Here is an 18,910-nt window from a genome sequence, read left to right on the forward strand (position 1 = left end):
AGAAGTAACGAGAGAGCTAAGCATGCCTCCTGCAGCCAGTTCACAGGTTACACAGAGCAAGCAGGAGTCAGTGGAGACTCCGAGGTGTCAAACAACATATCAAGAAAAATGGAGGACAGTTTAGTCTTCATGCTTGGGATTAGGGGGACAACTACAAAAAGTCATTCTGTGGGCAGCAGGCATCCTTGTGAGACAGAAATTAAAGGTGGGGTGGGGGTTGGGAGGAGTGGAGCAGGAAGGAAAGCAGGAACACTGACCCAAGTTCACCGGACCTGAGAGTAATGTGTGACCAGTTACCATGCACCCAAGGACATTCTCTCCCATCATGCACCACTGTTAGATACCACCAGCAAGCACTGGAAGCCATAGCCTCGGCATTCTCTGCTGAAACATACCATTAACCAAAAGAAGACCACAATGCAGCTACATTCATTTCATTTGTATTCTTTGTTATTGGTTTAATTAATAGTTTTGTAAGGTGGGTAAAAAAGTAAAAAACACACCAACCTTCTCGCAGCTCTGAGGGATGTAGGGGGTTTGATGCAGAACACAATGAAATGAGGAAAGGAGAAAAACAAGGGAAACACAGAGAGAGTAAAAAGGCCATATCAAGGCTTTCAACTGCTATTTGAACATTTTTATTTGCTCTAGTTAATCCTTCCTACCTCAGCTGAAAAGTTAGTAACACCTCACAGGCTAATACGGTATTAGAATCAATAGCTAGCATCATTTTGAAATTTTTCCATCGAAGAAGGTACACATGCCTCATGCAGCAAAGGAGGTCGCCACTGTGAGGTAAAGGGTCAAGGGGCTCTCAGAGAATTTGGAGAAGAAATGGCTTTCTTCATACTCTCCCATCCCAGATGCCAGAGAGCCATAGGAGAAAAAAACAATCCCATCAAAACAACATTATCTCAAACAAAAATTTCAAAATCAAGCTAGATATTTCCCTAAGGGAACCCATTCTATTGTAACTTAAAGCCCTCTCAGTCTTTTATCTCTTCCCACCCCCACCCATGCCTTATGTGGTTATTCGCAGACTAGACCTGGGATAAGAGCACTTTTACTGGACTGAAAAAAAACAACAAACAAACTACAGGAACCAGCTTTGAAAACTCCAGTGAAGAAGGAATACTTCTTTCTAGTTGAAATGAAAAGCATAGCCTTCATGAGCTCAAAATTTAATCATTTCTATTACTATAAGAAAATATGAAGGTATCCTCATTCATTCTTGTCCCCAAAACAACGAATATTTTTGAAAATATGATCAGCGTTCCATGTTATTAAAAAGATTAAACTTTTGAGAGTCAGTAATTTAAAAAATGTGTGTATATATTCATATATAAATGCACATACATAATAACATGTGTTTATAAATATGAAAGCATAAAAGAAAGAAGAGAATACAATTGTGCGATTTGCATGTAGCACCTTTTTTTTTTTAAGTGAGAAGCTTTATCCTTACAGCTCCACAGCAGAGGTCCTGAGGACATAAACACCTTTATGCTTGGAGTTGCACAGGGAATTGATTAGTAGCACACCAAGTAATTATTTCAGAGTTTAAAAAGGAAACAGAAGAGAAACAGCAACAGAAAAGGAAGAAGGAAAAGAAGGAGAAAACCTCAAACAAATGCAAAGCACAGTTCAACCGATGCAGTAAAAACAGAAATCAAGATGTAAAAATGCACAGATACTTACAAACTTCAAGCCTCAGGATAGATTTTATTTGAAAGTGGTCAATTTTTTTAAACGGCATATTTACGCTTTTTAATCGTCTATTCGCTAAAATGCTTGAGCTACTGCAACTATTGGCAAATCAGCTTGTTAAATACTGACAGAATAACACAGATGCTGGGGTGTCTCAACTCTCCCTGAGCCTGAATGAAGAAGCGATGCCAGGGTTATGTCATTCCTACCTCTGACATATAAATTGGCAGGGGCAGAATAGCGAGTGCCCGCGCTGTTGGTGGCAACACACTCATATTTTCCTTGGTCAGATTCTTCACTCTGTTCGATCTGAAGGGCGCCTGTATGGATATAAAATATATTGCCAAAGAGGTGGTCAGAGAAGGCTTTCTCAGTCCAGAAAACTAAACCTCTTAACAACATGAAAAGCCCTGCAAAGCGAAGGTCCGCTCAACGTCGATTCAATCTCTTGCTAAGGTGCACAGACAGAAAATGATGCGATGAGAAAAACATATAGAGATTATTTTTTTTTACATCATCAATGCTAGCATAAGAAAACAATATCTCTTTTCCCAAGCAAGAATTCTAGTCATAATTAAACACTCTTATTTCCTAGACTAATTAAATGAAGATGGGTGAGACTGCTTCAAGGAAGTATGGCTTTTAAATAAAACAAAAGATTAATTTTTGGTTTTGTTTTGTTTCATTTTGGTATCAAAAGTGGCGCAAAAGATAGGTATGCTCAAAAAAAACCAGGCCGGGTTTTCAAGAAAGTCTTCTGCTGAAGAAAGCCAAAAATACGCAGCTAACACAAAAAGGCTGCACAAAGCAAAAAAAATTAAAATTAGTCATTATATATCATGAAAATGTTACTTAAAGAAACAAAACGCCCTTAAGACATGCAGATTTTTAAGAAAAGAGAGACAGTTTGCCACGACTTACAATCATTTATTACATTTGCTGAAAAACAAAGAGTAGTTGAATTAGAAGGTTTTAAAAAAAGTTAAAAAGCACGGCCTGTGCGAGCGAGAAGAGCCAGCCACCCGCTGCTCCAGGGCCTCCAGACGGATCCCCTAAGACACCCGTCAAAATCCACCAGTGGGATTAGCAGTGTGGTGTCACAAAACCCCAAGAAAAATGCAAAACAAGAATTATACAAGAAACGAACACTGAGTCAAAGTATGAAAAACCAGCAATACAACATACCACCAAGAATACTGAGCACCTTTTGTTTCCATAGCCTGAAGGACAGAAGATCCAAAAATCCAGAGGCGAGTAATCCAAGAAAAAAAGAAGTGGGGGGGAAAAAAGCATTGCTGTCAGGTTGTAGGCGAGTGGGATCAGGTGGAAAGGGGAGTCAATCTTTGACTTTTAAGACATTAAGAGAAAAAAGAATTGAAGAACAAAAGCAAAAACCTTTTGAAAGATAAAGACAAAAAGCAGACGTTCCAGGCTGTCTTCTGCATGTCTGGCACTGTTCTCCAGACCATCTTGGCTTTGGTCCAGAACAAGAACAGCTAAGGAAGAAAAAAATGATCTTTTTTTCTCCGGTTGGACAAGAAAAAAAAAAAGGAAAAAGAAGAAAAAAAAAAAAGAAAAAAGAAGGAAAAAGGAAGAAGAAAAGGAAAAAAAGAGGGACAGATGGTACGCTGTGACTGGTCTGTGGTCTAAAGACCTGGATATGCTTTCTTTGAAGCATATCACAACTGAAATAATCATTTTCATAAAGAAAGAAATGAACAAAACAAAGAGAAAAAGAAAAAGGAAAGGAAAATTCACGATATGAGAGTCACCAATCATAACCAAATGGTACAAAGGAAAAAAAAATAAAGCTGGTGGACATTATTGGAATGATTCTGAAAACAGGACAAAGATGACAGTGATGAGAGGACAGGAAGAATGAGTAAGATCATTCTGTGAACGTTAGTTCAGCACTCTTACCTCTTATTGGTGTACCACCTGGGTGGATAATATGAATGCAAATAAGATTAGAAAGAAGAAGCATTAGTACGAGAAGAAGGAGGCTAGGGCTGGGGAGAAGAATTAAATTAGATTTACAGAATTAAATAAGGTCTTAAAAGAAACTTGAATTACTATACTGGTAAAACAGGAATATATTAGATAGTATTATTAGATCATAAAAGCAAGTTGCATTATACCACAGAGGGCAAAGACCACAACAGGCAGCGTTGCCTTTCTCAGAGCAGCAACTGGGTTCTTAGGTCTGGGGTCACATAGGGTTAGAATTTATCTTATATGCCTCATATTCTTAAAAAAAAATAAAATGGACTAAACAATATTTTTTAAAGACAATTTAGAAAATACTGGCTAATCTATTTAAGTATATATATAGATACACACACACATATATATATATATATATACTGTCATAGGAAATATTAAAGACTAACTAAATACAAACACTCGATTGGACATCTTATACTACTTACTATGCTACATTTGTGTGATCTAACTTGTGTACTATTTTGGTTTTCTATACAGTGTTCTTACGAAAACAGTTCTGAGGATGTGTGTGTGTGCGTGCCACTACGGAGATCTGGTGTCTACACTGACAGTTAGTAAAATGCATGCCATGCATTTTATTAATAATAATAATAATAATATAATAGTCTGAATATGGAAATTAGTGGGGGTGAAGTGCGCTTCAGAACTAAGCACTTACCAATAGATTCTGGAGATTTAAATACGGAGAGAAGAAAGACAGCATAAAAATATTATTATATTCCTCATAATTTGGTACAAATTTTTCAGAGTTAAAGCTTTATATACTAAATCATCTATGTTACATGTGAATAATTAATTCTTTATTTACAATAACAGAAGGCTAATCTACACAATTCTGCTGACAACAAGCAAAAAGAGGCAGTTAACAAGACGCTTTAACATCACAGGACAGGTCAAAAGCTGAGATTCTGGGAAGACAGGCAGTTAAACAGCTTAGAATTCTATATCAATATTACTACCAATGTCAAAATAAACCGTTTATTAGCAAATGTCCCTGAGCAATTACCTAGGGACAGGCTCTACAATTTAAGAAATTTAGAATCATCTCTATCTTTAATCTAAAGAGAACACAGGAATAAATTTGAGATAGGGATGGGAGAGGGAGAAAAAGGCAACAGGGAGAAAGAGAGAGAGAAAGCGGCAAAAGCTGGAGTCTACACCAAAAGCAGGCTTCTGTAGATCCAGTCACTGGAGGGTTCACAAATTTTCAGTGTGGGCGCACACTACTGTGGCTAATGTGTACAAATGCTCACTCACAGTAATCACATTAATTTTAAAAATCCCCTCCTTTCATTGGTACTTTGTAAAAGACAAAGAAAAAATCTGGTTACTCATGAGATAACATTTTTGTGTTTTATGTATTAGTGAAAAGAAAGTAGATGTGAACAAACTTACTAAACTTTGGTATTTTGATGAGTTCAAATGCAGAAACGACAGAAAACACACGTTAATAAAATTGAATCATTTTAGTGTTTCATATGAACATTCTGGGTTTTAATGGATATAACCATTGGAACTCCTTGCAAGTTCTGAATGAAGTCCAATGTTGAAATAAATTTCTTTCAAAAGAAAACAGTGAAAGAAGAAAGAAAGAGAAAATGGATCCATCAAATACTGCAGAAAAGCAGTAAATTAAAAAAAATTGTCAAAAATACAGTCACAGCAGTGAGCAATGTGGATTAAACAGAAGCTGCAAAACACACACAGGAGAAAAACGGACTCTGAAATAGGCTATGACATCACAAACATGGACAACACATTAAATAACAGAGAAAGAGAAGAGGGAGAAAAATCGATACCTAAAAATTAAAAATAAATAAAATTAAATAAAAAATAGAGAGAAAGCTAAAAACTAAAACAAAAGCAAAAACAAATCACTAGGAGTTAGTGGAAACAGTAACAAGACCCTACCTGATCGTAACTGCTTAATACGGCCATTGTTGTTGCTTGTGTCCACAGGTAAGAAATCTTTAAACCAAGTGATTTCTGGATCCGGATTCCCACTGGCTGCACAAAGCATGGTGGCAGTGCGTGTACGCTCAACCACCTTCAACTGTGGGCCCATGTCAATGGTAGGGAAGCCCCTGGGAATTTGATCCTCTGCAAGACAAAAGTTGGTATGTCGTTATGTTAACAAGTCAGATGCCCAAAATTAAAGAGATATGGCCTAGTGATTTTTTCACTTTACCATATTCAGCATTTGTTGAAAAGGTAATACAAACCAGGCAGTATGGCATTATTAGATTAGGATACAGTCACAATGTTGTTCCTGGCCAGAAGAGTACACAGCCTAAGTTAAGAGGCCAACAGCCTAGCAGAGAACTCAGACACGTGTGATAAAGAACAGGCTGAAAGGTTGCACCAAGGACTCTAGGAACGAGTTAAGTTGGCCAGGAAGATGGGATCATGACAAATATAGGCATTAAGACAGGAAACTTTTGTTGAGGGAAAACTCTGAGATCCTAGCTTAGCAGGTACATGAAAAACAGGTTAGCTAGCCGAACTCATCTGTGTTCAATTCTGATATTTTTTTTGTAACTTTCAAGTAAACTATATATATTTTTTCATAAGCATGATGTTCAACCTAAATGAATTCTTTTGTAGGAAATTTCAATTAATCAGAAAATTACCTGAGTTTCCATTTCCAAAGGAAAAAAGAACAAAACCAACTCAAAAAAGCAACACCTTCGTGTAAGAAAATACTTTTCCCCATTCAAAAGGTCTGCAACATTTTTGGTCATTAAAAACTTGAAGTTTCCAAAATTTAATCTTCAATTAATCTGCGGTTCACTTCTCCATATCCCACATCAAAACTGTCCTGTATCTTAGATCTTGAGAAAATAAAGTCCTCTGAAATCCCCAAACATGACCCACATCCATAACCCACATTGCCAGCTCCTCCAGTTGGCATTAGAAAGGGGTAGAAAGGGACTAAATGGTAATGGAAAAAAAATACAATAAAGATTAAATAAAATAAAAGAAAGGTAGATTCTACTCAGTCATTGAAGGGAACCTAGTTATATTGGTGATAATTTCTAAATTACAACTTGACTGTTTGTTTGAAGACCATTTTAAAACATTTTGACTTCCAATTAGGCCTGATGTTAATTTAATCAACAATCCCTGGTGATTTCTGATGAATTTTCATGAGCCACAATTCCAAAATGACTCAAAAGCACAAACACCGGTGAGTAGAACATTAGAAATCATCAGATGTGAAGGCTTCTCCTTGGATGCCTTCTACAATTTCTGGTATGGTCCTGTGAATCTTGCCAAAGTTAAGTCAGTCACAATTTCTAGGGAATTTATGATGCCTCTACTATGTTCAGTCAAACCTATGTGTTCTCCATCATCTCCCCTCTATAACTTTGGGGTAAACTCAATCTCCTAAATCTGACCAGCAAAGTTCTTTGAAATCAGGCCCCAATTTCTGTCATAGGAAGTTTTTAGGCCCACACTGAAATTTTCACCATTTCCTACAGCCAAAAATCACCTTCTTTGTAAAGCCTGTTGAAACTCTCTCAAATGTATTTAATCTTTTCCTCCTTAGAGCTACCATAGCAGTGAGCACCTATATCTGTCTTGCACTTTTTAATTAGCATTAGTTTATCCCTCTATATCATGAGTTATTCTGATCTCATTTGTATTGATCAAGTTAGTCTGGATTGGTAGATTGTAGGAGAACCTCTATTATTTCCAAAACTAAGTATGAATACATCCCAGCGATTAAAAGAAGTTTTTCTACTATACATAGTAGGAAAGCATTTCTGGTAGAGAGTTGATCAGAGGAATAGTTAAGGAGTAGTAAGATTCTTGAATGTGAATAGTGAAAAAAAATCTCAAAATACTACCAAAGAATAAAACTCCCAAGAAAGAGAAGGTGCCCTGAACACACAGTCCAGGTTATTCTAAGAAAAAGTTGAGGGTCTAATACAAAAAAGTAGAGATTCTGGTAAACTGAGATTCATGATTGACCAAAAGAAGTAGCTGAGGCAATCTGGGTTGACAGCTGAATTCCCTAGAGAATATTTTACTATCCCACCAGCTAGTTAGGGCTAGAGATTAAAAAATTTATAAAATTAGTTAACTTCAAAGAGCTACATTTTACTTGGTTGAAAGACAAGGCTCTCCTGAGGAAGCATAATGCATTCTGTTTATATGAATGCTTACACATTGTCAGCTGAGCAGAGGTCTACAGTGGACAAGCGTCAGAAACAGTGGTTAAGAATGAAATCTCAAGATGATTTTTCAGGGCCCCAAGGAAATGCTGCAACTCACAAATTGAATAAAGAGTATTTTGCAAATCAGGCTATGCTAATTTTACTCTATTCCACTATTTCATCAAACTATTCTTTAAGGCTTTAATGGTTTTGTCAATGTTTTTACATCTATAACATAGTTCTTTCGTTATTTTGAGGGGAAAAAAAAGGCAAAAGATCAATAGCTGTTGTACCACACATATTATCCTATTAAACATCTCATTTGGCAGCTATCAACACAAAATGATTCAAAGGATAAAAATAATTTACCTCAAGTGTTCCAAACTCAACTCCCCTGCCTTCATCACCTACCGATGAGTTCCTAACAAAGTTCTTAGATTTTGTTGTAATTTTCCATATTTGAAACAACTGATTTAGGTTAATAAGAATCAGGTTGGGATTCCTGAGCTGTCCTTGTATTTCCCAGGGCGTCTTACCTCTGCTTGGTGATTAACTACCAGTCCCATTTGTATGCATGCTATGTAGCTCTACTAATCATTACTTTTCCTCTACCTGTTCATCTCTCTAAAGAACCAAGCCAATATTCTGTGCCCATCAGTGGCAAGTGTCAAAGACTTAAGTTAGGTAAGCCACTTACTAAAGACTCTTACCAAAAAAACCCCTAGAATTAATAACCACTTATGAGAAATGAAGTCCTCACTTGGGGAGAGCTGACAAAACTGACTTGTGCCCTATGGAAGGCAGGCTAATACAACTGCATGCCCTTTCTTTTCCTTCCTGGCTCATAAGGAACACTCCAGAGCCCTTTTTCATATACACAAGTGCACAACAAAGATAATCTTTCTTGCATACTAATTAGATAGAGAATGTAAAGAGTGCTGCTTTCTTATTTTTAATAAGGGTAATTAAATTCTATCCTTCCCCCTTTGCACAGAACCTCTTTGAATGCACTTTCTTCATTAAATTTTCATGAGAAACATCACACTTATAACAGATTCAAATAGCTGGGGCAGTTACATGTTGACAGTTGTGGCTTCTTTCCAATTTGACTGTCAGGTATTTGGCAATAAAACTCAGTATTCAACATAAAACAAACTGTGGAAATAATGAAATTTCTAATTGGAATGCTTATCTCAGTGGGTGTAGTTTAGAAGATGTTAATTGCTTTTTTTCACCCTCTACATTTATTAGTGATTTATATAAAACTCCCTTGGCCATTTGATGATATCAATTTTGACAGCTCATCAAATGCTTGGTACCAGGAACTTGGGGGAAAAAAATCAATACCCTTTATACCATAACCATATAAGCTTTTACAGGAAAAAGTGGCCATCAAAAATTAACAAATTGTCAATATGTTAGTGGCTTTAAACTTGTACATGAGGGGAGAAAAAAACATTTTGTCCTATTCATTAATGTGCTCATTAAGCTTTAAAGTGCCTTACTTATCACTGTTCCATATTAATATTCAATCATGCAGAATTAGCTATTAATTCATCAACAATTTAAATCAGACTTGACCTTCACAAAGCCATTTGGTCTGTCATTTTGAGAGGCCATTAAAGGGCATATTACTACATACTTGTGTTTAGTGAATCGTAGAAGTTATACATATTTTGTTTGGAATGGCAGCTTATAACAGGCCTGGAAATATAGCACATTCTTTAAATCTGTTTGGTGTCTTAATGAAATATGCTGATATGAAACTTACAATTCCATTAAAGAAAGAGAAAAATGAATGTCATCATTTTCCAGAGTTAACATCCCATTGCTGTAGAACTTCTATGACTGACGGCTGACCTTCCTCGGGCTTGAAAGGAATGTATGGGGAAATAGGCTGACGTTGTGTTCTAGGGAGTCATGCTTTAGGTAGCTGTGAACAATCAATAGCTTTTACATAGTTTTCGCAAACTCATTTCATTGCTCATCCATAAACAATTTTAATGATGCTTTTACTTCCACTCGAACTCTGCAAATCCTTAACCTCCCCTATTTGATAAGACACTACAAACTACACTGCTGGCTAAGGCCTCCTGCCACGGGGCCCCAAGCAGTTCGTCTGCCTCATCTTGTTAGGACTCCGAGTGAATTCAACCAGAGTGGCGCTTTGCCTCTGGTTCCAAATGATTTAAAGGAGTTTTCTATGAAGAACTGTTTGCCATTGTTCCACATTCTCAATTTTTCAGACTTACAGTAAAAATTTTTATAAAGAAAAATCATGTCAATTATATCAAGAGCATGCTTTTCCAAAAGCAGCATTAAAAGATCTGGCAAGTAGACCTGATCATTTAGATATTATTGACAATATAGAGAACTGCCATTCTTACCAAATTGACAATAAAGCAAAATCAGAATCTAGAGAGAGAACGAGCTTTTTATTGCTTTTTTCCCCCCGTAGAAAACTCATTGCCCTCAAACACTTTTCTGAGTATCAAACAGTTCACAGTGGCTCCTCTTTAAAAGTTCTCAATTGTTCTTCTTTGTAAATCCCTATTACAGTCACTGTGTACGCTTGAACTCATAAACCCATGGAAGGCAGGGGCTATATGTCACTTACTTTTTAATCATCACAGTGTTCAATAAACACCTCCGATTAGACATGTGAAAGGAATCATGGCAAATGTTTCAGTGTTCACTCATGTGGCATCTCTCAGTTCCTACTGTGCTTATTTAATGCCACTCATTTAAACAGTTAATCAATTTTTAATTGTTTCGTAGCTATAAATTTGGCCTCTCCAATTTGAATATGAGCCTAAGAGGCAAAAACTATCTAAGTTCTTTCTATTTTTTATAGTGTCTTAAGTAGTATTAGACTTACAGACTTACAAAAATAGTTGATAATGACGGTTTTAATTAGCCAATAATTTTCATCGATTGAGATATGTGATTTATACTTGGTTCCTTCTTTAATTTGTTACAGATGCTGCACTAGAAACATAAAATTCAGTTCCTGTCTTTCTAACTTTACAGGAAAGCTTCTCTGATATAGTGGTTTAGAGTTCCTACAAGTCAAAACTGTGACCACAGAACAAAAGCCTTACATGACAGCACAATGAAAATGAAAAGAACACAATAGAATATGGATCTATACTCCACTATCTCACCTTTAGAAGACTGTAATGGAATTCTTCATGTTCAAACTAATAGTAAAACCCAAATGAGTCACTCAGTTATATATTGAGGGAAACACTCTGGGTCTTCTTTCACTGACTGGAGCAAAGACTTTTCAGTGGCAGGATATCTTAAAGCTTTAGGCATTCACCATGTAATCTACAGAAGCAGAAATGTGTTCGTTTGCTTGTCTTGTTTTTTGTTTTTAAGGACAAAGGGGCTAAGGGAAGTTTTCATTAACATAAAAAATCAAAATAGATAGATGATATGAAGAATATTTCCTTAATTGAAAATGTTAGACCTTTTAAATATATTGAAAGACAATATATTGTGCTTTTAGAAACAGTACTAATCTGTGCAACAAAAAATCACTGTGCTTTTAATACCTAGTAAAATGTGAAAATTCTCTTGAAAAGTTTAATTATGTAGGTCTAAAGATGGTCACATAATAAAGTATTTTTATGTTTATGAAACTTTCATTATATTAAAAGGAAAGGAGCCTTTAAACTATTAGTTTTAAAAATCTACTGGATAGTTGATAAATGGCATCGTTCGCTCTATAGATATTTATTGAAGACCTCCTTTGAGCCAGGACCAGGCCAGGCACTGGGCATGAAGTAATCTAGAGAGTCTTTATGTTGTGATTAATTGTATCTGCATGGTAATTAGATTCTTTGTGAATAAGAATAGTACCCAGCTCACAGACAGGAGGATTGAGTGAGACAATGAATTAAACGTCCCTAGCACTGCCTGGCACTAGTTAAATATTTACTTATTCCAACCCAGGCTCCCACAATAGATTTAAATAGAATAGAGGCATATGACTCTGAGACATGGTATAACAAAAGCCGCAGCAAGAAACTGTAAATGGGAAAATATTCTATGGAAGTAATAAAAAACAAGGATCATCTCAACATGCAAGTGAATTCAAAGGGGAGTATCTTGTCAAGTAACCTCTTCAGAACTCACCAATGTCCTCATTGCTGTCTCTGAACAAGGTTTTTAGGCTTTTTCATTTAGCTACAACATAAATAAAGTAAATCTATATTGTCACATGACTGGTTCTCAAAAGTGAACTTTGAAAATAGCTCTAAATATTTGGGACAGAAAAGCTTTGTTGAGAATGACTGAAAACACTACAGCACGTGAGCCTAACAAGGGTTCCTTGAGATAGGCAAGCAAGAGTGGCATTGTTCTCTGTAGAAGTTATGGTTTTCTGTAGACACAAAACAGAGACTCAGCAAAACTAAAGATTGTTCCAGGTCATACATATAGCAAAAATAAAAATAAATCTTTTAACCCTAGATTTGGTGTCTGTTTAATTCATCCTGTTTCCTCTATTCCAGTTGTTGTTCTTTGAATAAAATTTTATTTACTGATTGGAGAGAGAGGGAAACATCAATTTGTTGTTCCACTTGTTTATGCATTCATTGGTTGATTCGTGTATGCCCCCTGACCAGGGACTGAACCTGCAACCTTGGAATATCAGGACGACATTCTAACCAACTGAGCTACCCAGCCAGGGCCTGAATAAATAAAACACTTAATTGGAGTCAACCCGTAACAGAAGGCACAACAGAAATAATTTGATTTTGGTTTGCAGGCCAGCGCTCAATCCACTGAGCCACACCAGCCAGGGCAGAAATAATTTGAATATTTAATTATTTTTTATATTTTAAGTTGAAAGAACTAGAAACTAAAGGTCCATGGAGATAATAATAATGTTAAAACAGTTCTACATTACAAAAATCCAATGTTTGATACATGTCAATGAGCTCCTCATTTGTTTAGAGCTGGTTCAAGGTAGAAACAGGAATTCTGCCGCAGATGCTAACCAATCAAATGTGGATAAGAAATGTGTGAAAAGAAAGTGTAAAAGGATGCTAAATATGAAATCATTTCCCTAGGAAGTTCAAGTCGAGCACTATGGTATGTTTTTAACCTTCTGTAATTTTTGTTTAGTTATCTAGGAAGGGCTAAAAATGGCAGTGCTTCTGCTTTGAGCAGATATCAAAATATAGTACTCAGACCACAGAACTAGACACAAGTAGACTCAGTGTATGAACTCTCTAATCTTAGGCCACACAGGGTTGGGACCAATAATGACTACCCCAAACAGCTTTGTCTAAGAAGACAGATCAGTATCTCAAAGGCTGGATGGCCAAGGGGTTGCTGGTTGGAATATGCTACTTTGTTGATGAGCAAATGAGTTTTCAAGACATCATCTTTCAGAATAAACCATACTATCAAACTACAATCAAGGACCATATCTTTCCAGAATACAGCCCTTGCAAGGGGGATAAGGGGTGGAGAATATGTGTCAGTCTTTTCTTAAAGAAAACAGTGTAAATAAAGCTTTTATTTTCACCATTCCAGATGGCAGCAGGGTATAATTTGTACTGTTTTGACATCATGACCATATTATTCAAAATCAATGTTCCTGCAAGTGAATGAATAAGGTATTGAAAACAGAAAAAGAAAAAGAAATAAAGGCTAAATCAATGTTTTCTGGCAAAGTTGTTCTCTGGGCCATTATCAAAATGATATTCATATGAATAAAATTGAAGAATATATAAATAAAGTGGTTTCTAATTTTAAGTGAAAGGCTACTTAAAGTCAGAAAGAAAATATCTAACACAAGAGAAAATTGTCAGTTAATAAATGGTATTTCAAATGGAATATTTAATAAATATAACATCTGGCCTCCCCAAAATAATTATGAACAAGATACAATAACTTTTTAGACCCAGATCCTCTTTGCACATTATTAGGTACAGATGGTATATGCTTGTGATAATATGACTATCACTCAATCAGAGAAGCTTTTATTTCAAAATGGAATTAGGTATCTCTTAAGGGCAGCTACCAGGTACAAGAGTCTCCAAAGATTTCTCCTAGAATTATGCTATGCAAGAACAGAAAATTGATACTGATAATTGATAAACTCATAGAAGCCTCATTAGCAGCCACTAACTATTCTTCATACTAACCAGATAACCACAGAGCATTCCAGAGCAAAGCTACATTTTCTGAAATACTCTTCACGTGCTAAAGAGGCACTCTTGCCACAGAATAAAGCAAACTTGTTTAGAAGCAACGTACACAATTATGCTACAAATCATGAAGTAATGTCTACACAGAACACAGATCCAGTTAGGTTTCATTACCACTTGTGTGAATGTGGTGGCTGCAATTTCACATGGCGCTAACTCAGTTAAACCCCTTTGTTATTAGTGTTTTGCCTTAGCAAATGATCACACTCTTTGTGATTCAAAATTAGATAAATTCACAGTGGAGGGAAGTACCCTCTCTAACCTAGAAACACTATTCATACTTGAATAATTAAGTAAATATTTATGCTTTTTTTCCCTCTTCAGGAATGCAAATCTCATTAAGATAACAAAATCCAATAACAATCCACTTTCACAAATCTCACTGCTTTCTATTAATTAATTTTTTATGAAAAAGCAGGTGTCATGATAACTGTACATCATCCAAATTTCTGCCTTATTTTATTAAAAAATTAACCACTTTCAATAATTTTACACTTAAATCACATTATGATTTTTTAAGAAAAAATAATGTACGATGAGCTAAAATTCAAAAATTAAATTCCTGTGTTTTCAGAAAGAGAGACAAAAACAGAAACAGTAAACATAGGAAAAGAATTGGGTTTGGCCCTGCCTCCATTATCTGTCGGTTTTGTAAATGTTAGGAATTTGAATGGGCTCAAACCAAAGAGGGCCAAGAAAACATTCTTCATCCTGGCTGCCTCAGTCTCTTATGGAGAATATAAATGAAAATAAAAAGTTTAAGCCAGCAAATGTTATAGAAAACAGAAAATTAGTATGGGCTGTATGATGAACTGAAGTTGCAAGTACTAGTATGAACGCATGATTTTTAAAAAAGATACACATTGATATAGAAATGAATGTAATTGTTAATGAGTGTGCACACACACACAGACACACACACACACACACACAAACACACACCTCCCCCTTAGATAAACTGGATAGCAATAGTCACACCTAGTATCTAAATCTTTTTTCAAAGTATGACTCTCTAGTGAAAAAGAATCACAATTTCTTGGAGAAATGGCTGCTTCCATACAGCATCAGGACAACGAAAGTACAAGACATATCTGGAATATCTATTGTATAGGAAAGTACTCAAAGAATAACAGGGACATGTTAAAAAGACAAAAATGTCAACTTAAAGGAGTTCTCATTAGCCAAATGTGAGCTAATATGAATATATATGTGCATACACACACACATATATGTATTGACAAATTATAACACATTGAATAAAATAATGAGTTCATAAATGAATAGATGAATAAACTGAAAACTTTCAGAAAGAATGGCATATTTGCATAGTCTCAAAAAACACATTACATAAATTTATTAAATATAAATGAAAAGAGTAACTTTATGCTAGGTAAAGCTCACAAACAATGTTGATCAAAATATTAGTTAAAATCAGTAATTGGACAAATCAAAATTATATGTTGAGAAAAACACAGCATTTTTACTACCAAGATATTTGTTGAAGACTAAGTGTTTGTATCTCCCAAAATTTGTATGCTGAATCCTAGAGCCCAATATGATGGCACAGGAGATGGGGCCTTAGGAAGGTGATTAGGTCACACGGGTGGAGCTCTTATGAATAGGACTCCTGTCCTTATAAAAGTGGCCCAGAGAGACCTCTCACCCCTTCCATATAAGGGCACATACAAAGGAGGGTCCTCTATGAGTCAGGAAGCAAACCCCCAACAGACAACAAAAGTGCCAGTGCCTTGATCCTGAACTTCCCAACCTCCAGAACTATTAAAAATACATTTTTGTTGTTTATAAGCCGCTCAGGCTATGATATTTTGTTCCAACGGCCTGAATGGGCTAAGACAATATTACAGCCAAAAATTCATAATCTACATAGGATCATGAGTAAACATCAGCAAAACCTAAAATGAGAACAGTTTTATAAAATAACATCCTTGTTATGTTCAAAATTATCAAGAGGAATGTAAAAGAAAGACTGGGGAAATACCAGATTGAAAATTAAGGGCAAAGTCTAATCCTGAACCTTCAAGGACAATTAGAGAATCTTGAAAAGGGACAGCTGGTGAAACCCAAATAGGACGACTGCCGACATGTGGTCTGAGGTGTATGGGTGTGAGGATCACATGTTGCGGTGCATTAGTGTTTACCTCCTGCATTAGTGTTGATGGTTGTACTATAGAAAGTTAGGTAGGAAAATGTCCTTGTTTGGAGGCAAAACAGTATTTGAGCATGATGGGCATCATGTGGTCAATTTACTTTCAAAGAGCTGAGAAAAACAAGTACTTTGTATTGTAAATTTCCACTTTTTTATATGACTTGGATTGTTTCAAAATTTAAAATCATTTATAAGTAACTCATTCTAATTATTTTGTTATTATGAGTAAATGAGATTTTAAAAATCTCAAGATTATCTTATTAATATCTCAGTTGTGCAAGAGTTATTCCCAAAGCTTTTGGATAGTTGGATGTATTCAGTTATTTTTGTTCCAACTCTGAAAAATGTTTCCCCAGATACACTTCCTCTGAGACCTTCTTGAACACCAAGTCTAATTAAATGACATTTCAACTGTTATCAATTTCATACCATTGTTGATAATACCAGAAAACTGTTAGATCTGAAAATATATAAATTCTTATAAAATTAAGACTTACAAGTATTTAATTATCAAACCAAAATGATGAAATTAAGTGATCCTTCAAGAGCAAGGCTCAAGCTCATAAAAATATAATGTGGAGATATCAGTACTCAAAAACAAAAGCACATGATTTTTGTTTAGAGATGTGCAAACATGATATTGATAGACCCCTTATAGGCTCTCTGAGCATCTGACAAAGTTTAAGACACAAAATGAACTTGTTGCTGAGCTCCCTTCCAATTAAAATATCAACTTGACTTCAGACCCAGAATAATTTCAGAAATCTAAGTGCTGATTCCTTAAGCAGGCTTTTGAAATTTCTCAGGAGAAATTCACCTTCCCCCCTTGTTTTTCAGTTCTCCCGGACCCAGACACAGTAAATAAAATGTTCATTATCCTGAGGTCTTTAATCATTTATGAGAGTGTGGGCAAGAGAAGCAAGCACAAAAGCAAAGTGCTTCACATCTGTCTAAATATTTTTCTGAAGAGAACGTTACACCATTTTAATCCATCCCGTAGCATTTCTCATAGTTTGAAAGCCAAACTATGGTGCTTATTTGTTTTACTGGAAGGAAGAAGATAGATTCTGAAAACAGAGGTAATAACAGTTTTCTTCAGGAGAAATAATAAAGATCAAATGTGAAAATACCAAATATCATATATAACTTGTTTCACTGTATAGAATAAAAACTACAAGAGCACAAAAATAAACCTTTAACCATAACTTAGGTTCCAAGAATGTATAATCTATGGAGGTAAGTAAATTTCCCCTAAATACAAATAATTTTCTACTTATATGGCAAAATTGAGCCTAAATTTAACACCAAAGAATTATCAAATGGAACTTATTTATATTTGTCAGTGTATGAGACTTTTTCTTAAAAGTCTTTGAAGTCACAAGCTGTTAATTTATGAAACTACCCAAAAGAAACTTAATCGATTTTTTTTTTCAATTTTTAACTCTTCTCCCTCTTTATATAAGCTTACTTTTAAAAATGTTTTATTTAAATACAAACATAGGGCCGAAACTTACTCAGTATGTTTTAACATATCAAAATATTAATGCACGAATCACCAGGAGGTCAGACATCTAGAAAATAAACAAGTAGAAGAAAAACTACGAAAAAATACCTGAAATCATCACTGAAGAGTACATATACACATAAATCGCTTATCCTTTGCTGCTAAAAGAGGTATCAGACCTCTGCATGTAAACTTCTAAAAGCTTGACTTTATTTAATGGTAGAATAAACTCAGCAAATTAGAAGAAAAATTAGGCAAAGCATGAGGGAATTACATAAAGGATTGTGGTCTATTTCCTAGAAGCAACCCTGAAGTAAAGAGGAGTTTTAAAGGTAGAGATAAATGTATGTATTATGAGGGTTTGTTGCTTATCAAAGTTGCATTTTCAAAAAATACCCTTTCAGCGAAGGTGTGAAGATACACTGATGCAGGGGAAAAACAGCAGGAGGGAGAGAGGGAGGCCATCGTAGATGACAGTGTTTGCCCTGTGGCAAAATAAGGGTAAATTTTGACCAGGACAGTGGTGAAGAATATGAGAAGTTGAGAGAGTTGAGAATTTTTTTTTTAAATTTCAGCTTTATTAAGGTATAATCGACAAATAAAATAGTAAGATAGTTAAAGTATACAACATGGAGACGACTTCATACACACATACATTGTGAGAGTTGAGAATAACTTCAACGACAAATTTATAGGGCTTGATGGTATCCTGATGATAGGGAGTGAGGGAGGATTATCAGCAATGGTTTTGTAAAAATATGTGATGGATTTGTGTACTGTATTTCCAGTCATGCCTTCCCCTAGGGAACAATGCCATACATTTGGGGTACCTACATCACAGATGCCATGAGCCCCAGAAGGCTGGGCTCTGTCTTTTCCTCACAGAGCAGCTACCCCCCAGGTGAAGCACAGCACCAAATACAAATAACTAGGTGCCAGATGAATACTGACCCACCATTACCTTCAGGAACTGACAGAAGGGCTGGACTACTAAGCCATTTGCTTCCTTATGTGCTTTGTCTCAGGGTGAATGCAAGAAAGGACAGCCTCTGTCTACACACAAGTGGGCTCAGCACTCTGACTGTGGATGTGCCAGGGGTTCCCTGAACACCAGTACAGAATAAGATGGCGACACCTATGGATT

The 18,910-nt window shown here is 35.7% G+C and overlaps 1 protein-coding gene across 16 annotated transcripts in view; it reads right to left on the reverse strand.

The window, feature by feature from the left end:
- PTPRD (protein tyrosine phosphatase receptor type D) overlaps positions 1 to 18,910 on the reverse strand; it is a 512,308-nt gene that overhangs the window by 198,931 nt on the left and 294,467 nt on the right. For 10 of the 16 annotated variants that reach the window (XM_054583144.1, XM_054583142.1, XM_054583143.1 and 7 more), the window contains exons 5-7: positions 5,623 to 5,811; positions 3,628 to 3,645; positions 1,917 to 2,027 (exon numbers count right to left, since the gene is read on the reverse strand). In XM_054583144.1, the coding sequence (XP_054439119.1) occupies positions 1,917 to 2,027; positions 3,628 to 3,645; positions 5,623 to 5,811 (318 nt within the window). The remainder of the gene's footprint in view (positions 1 to 1,916; positions 2,028 to 3,627; positions 3,646 to 5,622; positions 5,812 to 18,910) is intronic. The other 6 variants (XM_054583148.1, XM_054583147.1, XM_054583146.1 and 3 more) reach the window with 1 other exon arrangement.

This window comes from Pteronotus mesoamericanus, unplaced genomic scaffold (assembly GCF_021234165.1).
Source record: "Pteronotus mesoamericanus isolate MK-2021 breed Mesoamerican mustached bat unplaced genomic scaffold, CSHL_Meso_final contig_73, whole genome shotgun sequence".
NCBI lineage: Eukaryota > Metazoa > Chordata > Mammalia > Chiroptera > Mormoopidae > Pteronotus > Pteronotus mesoamericanus.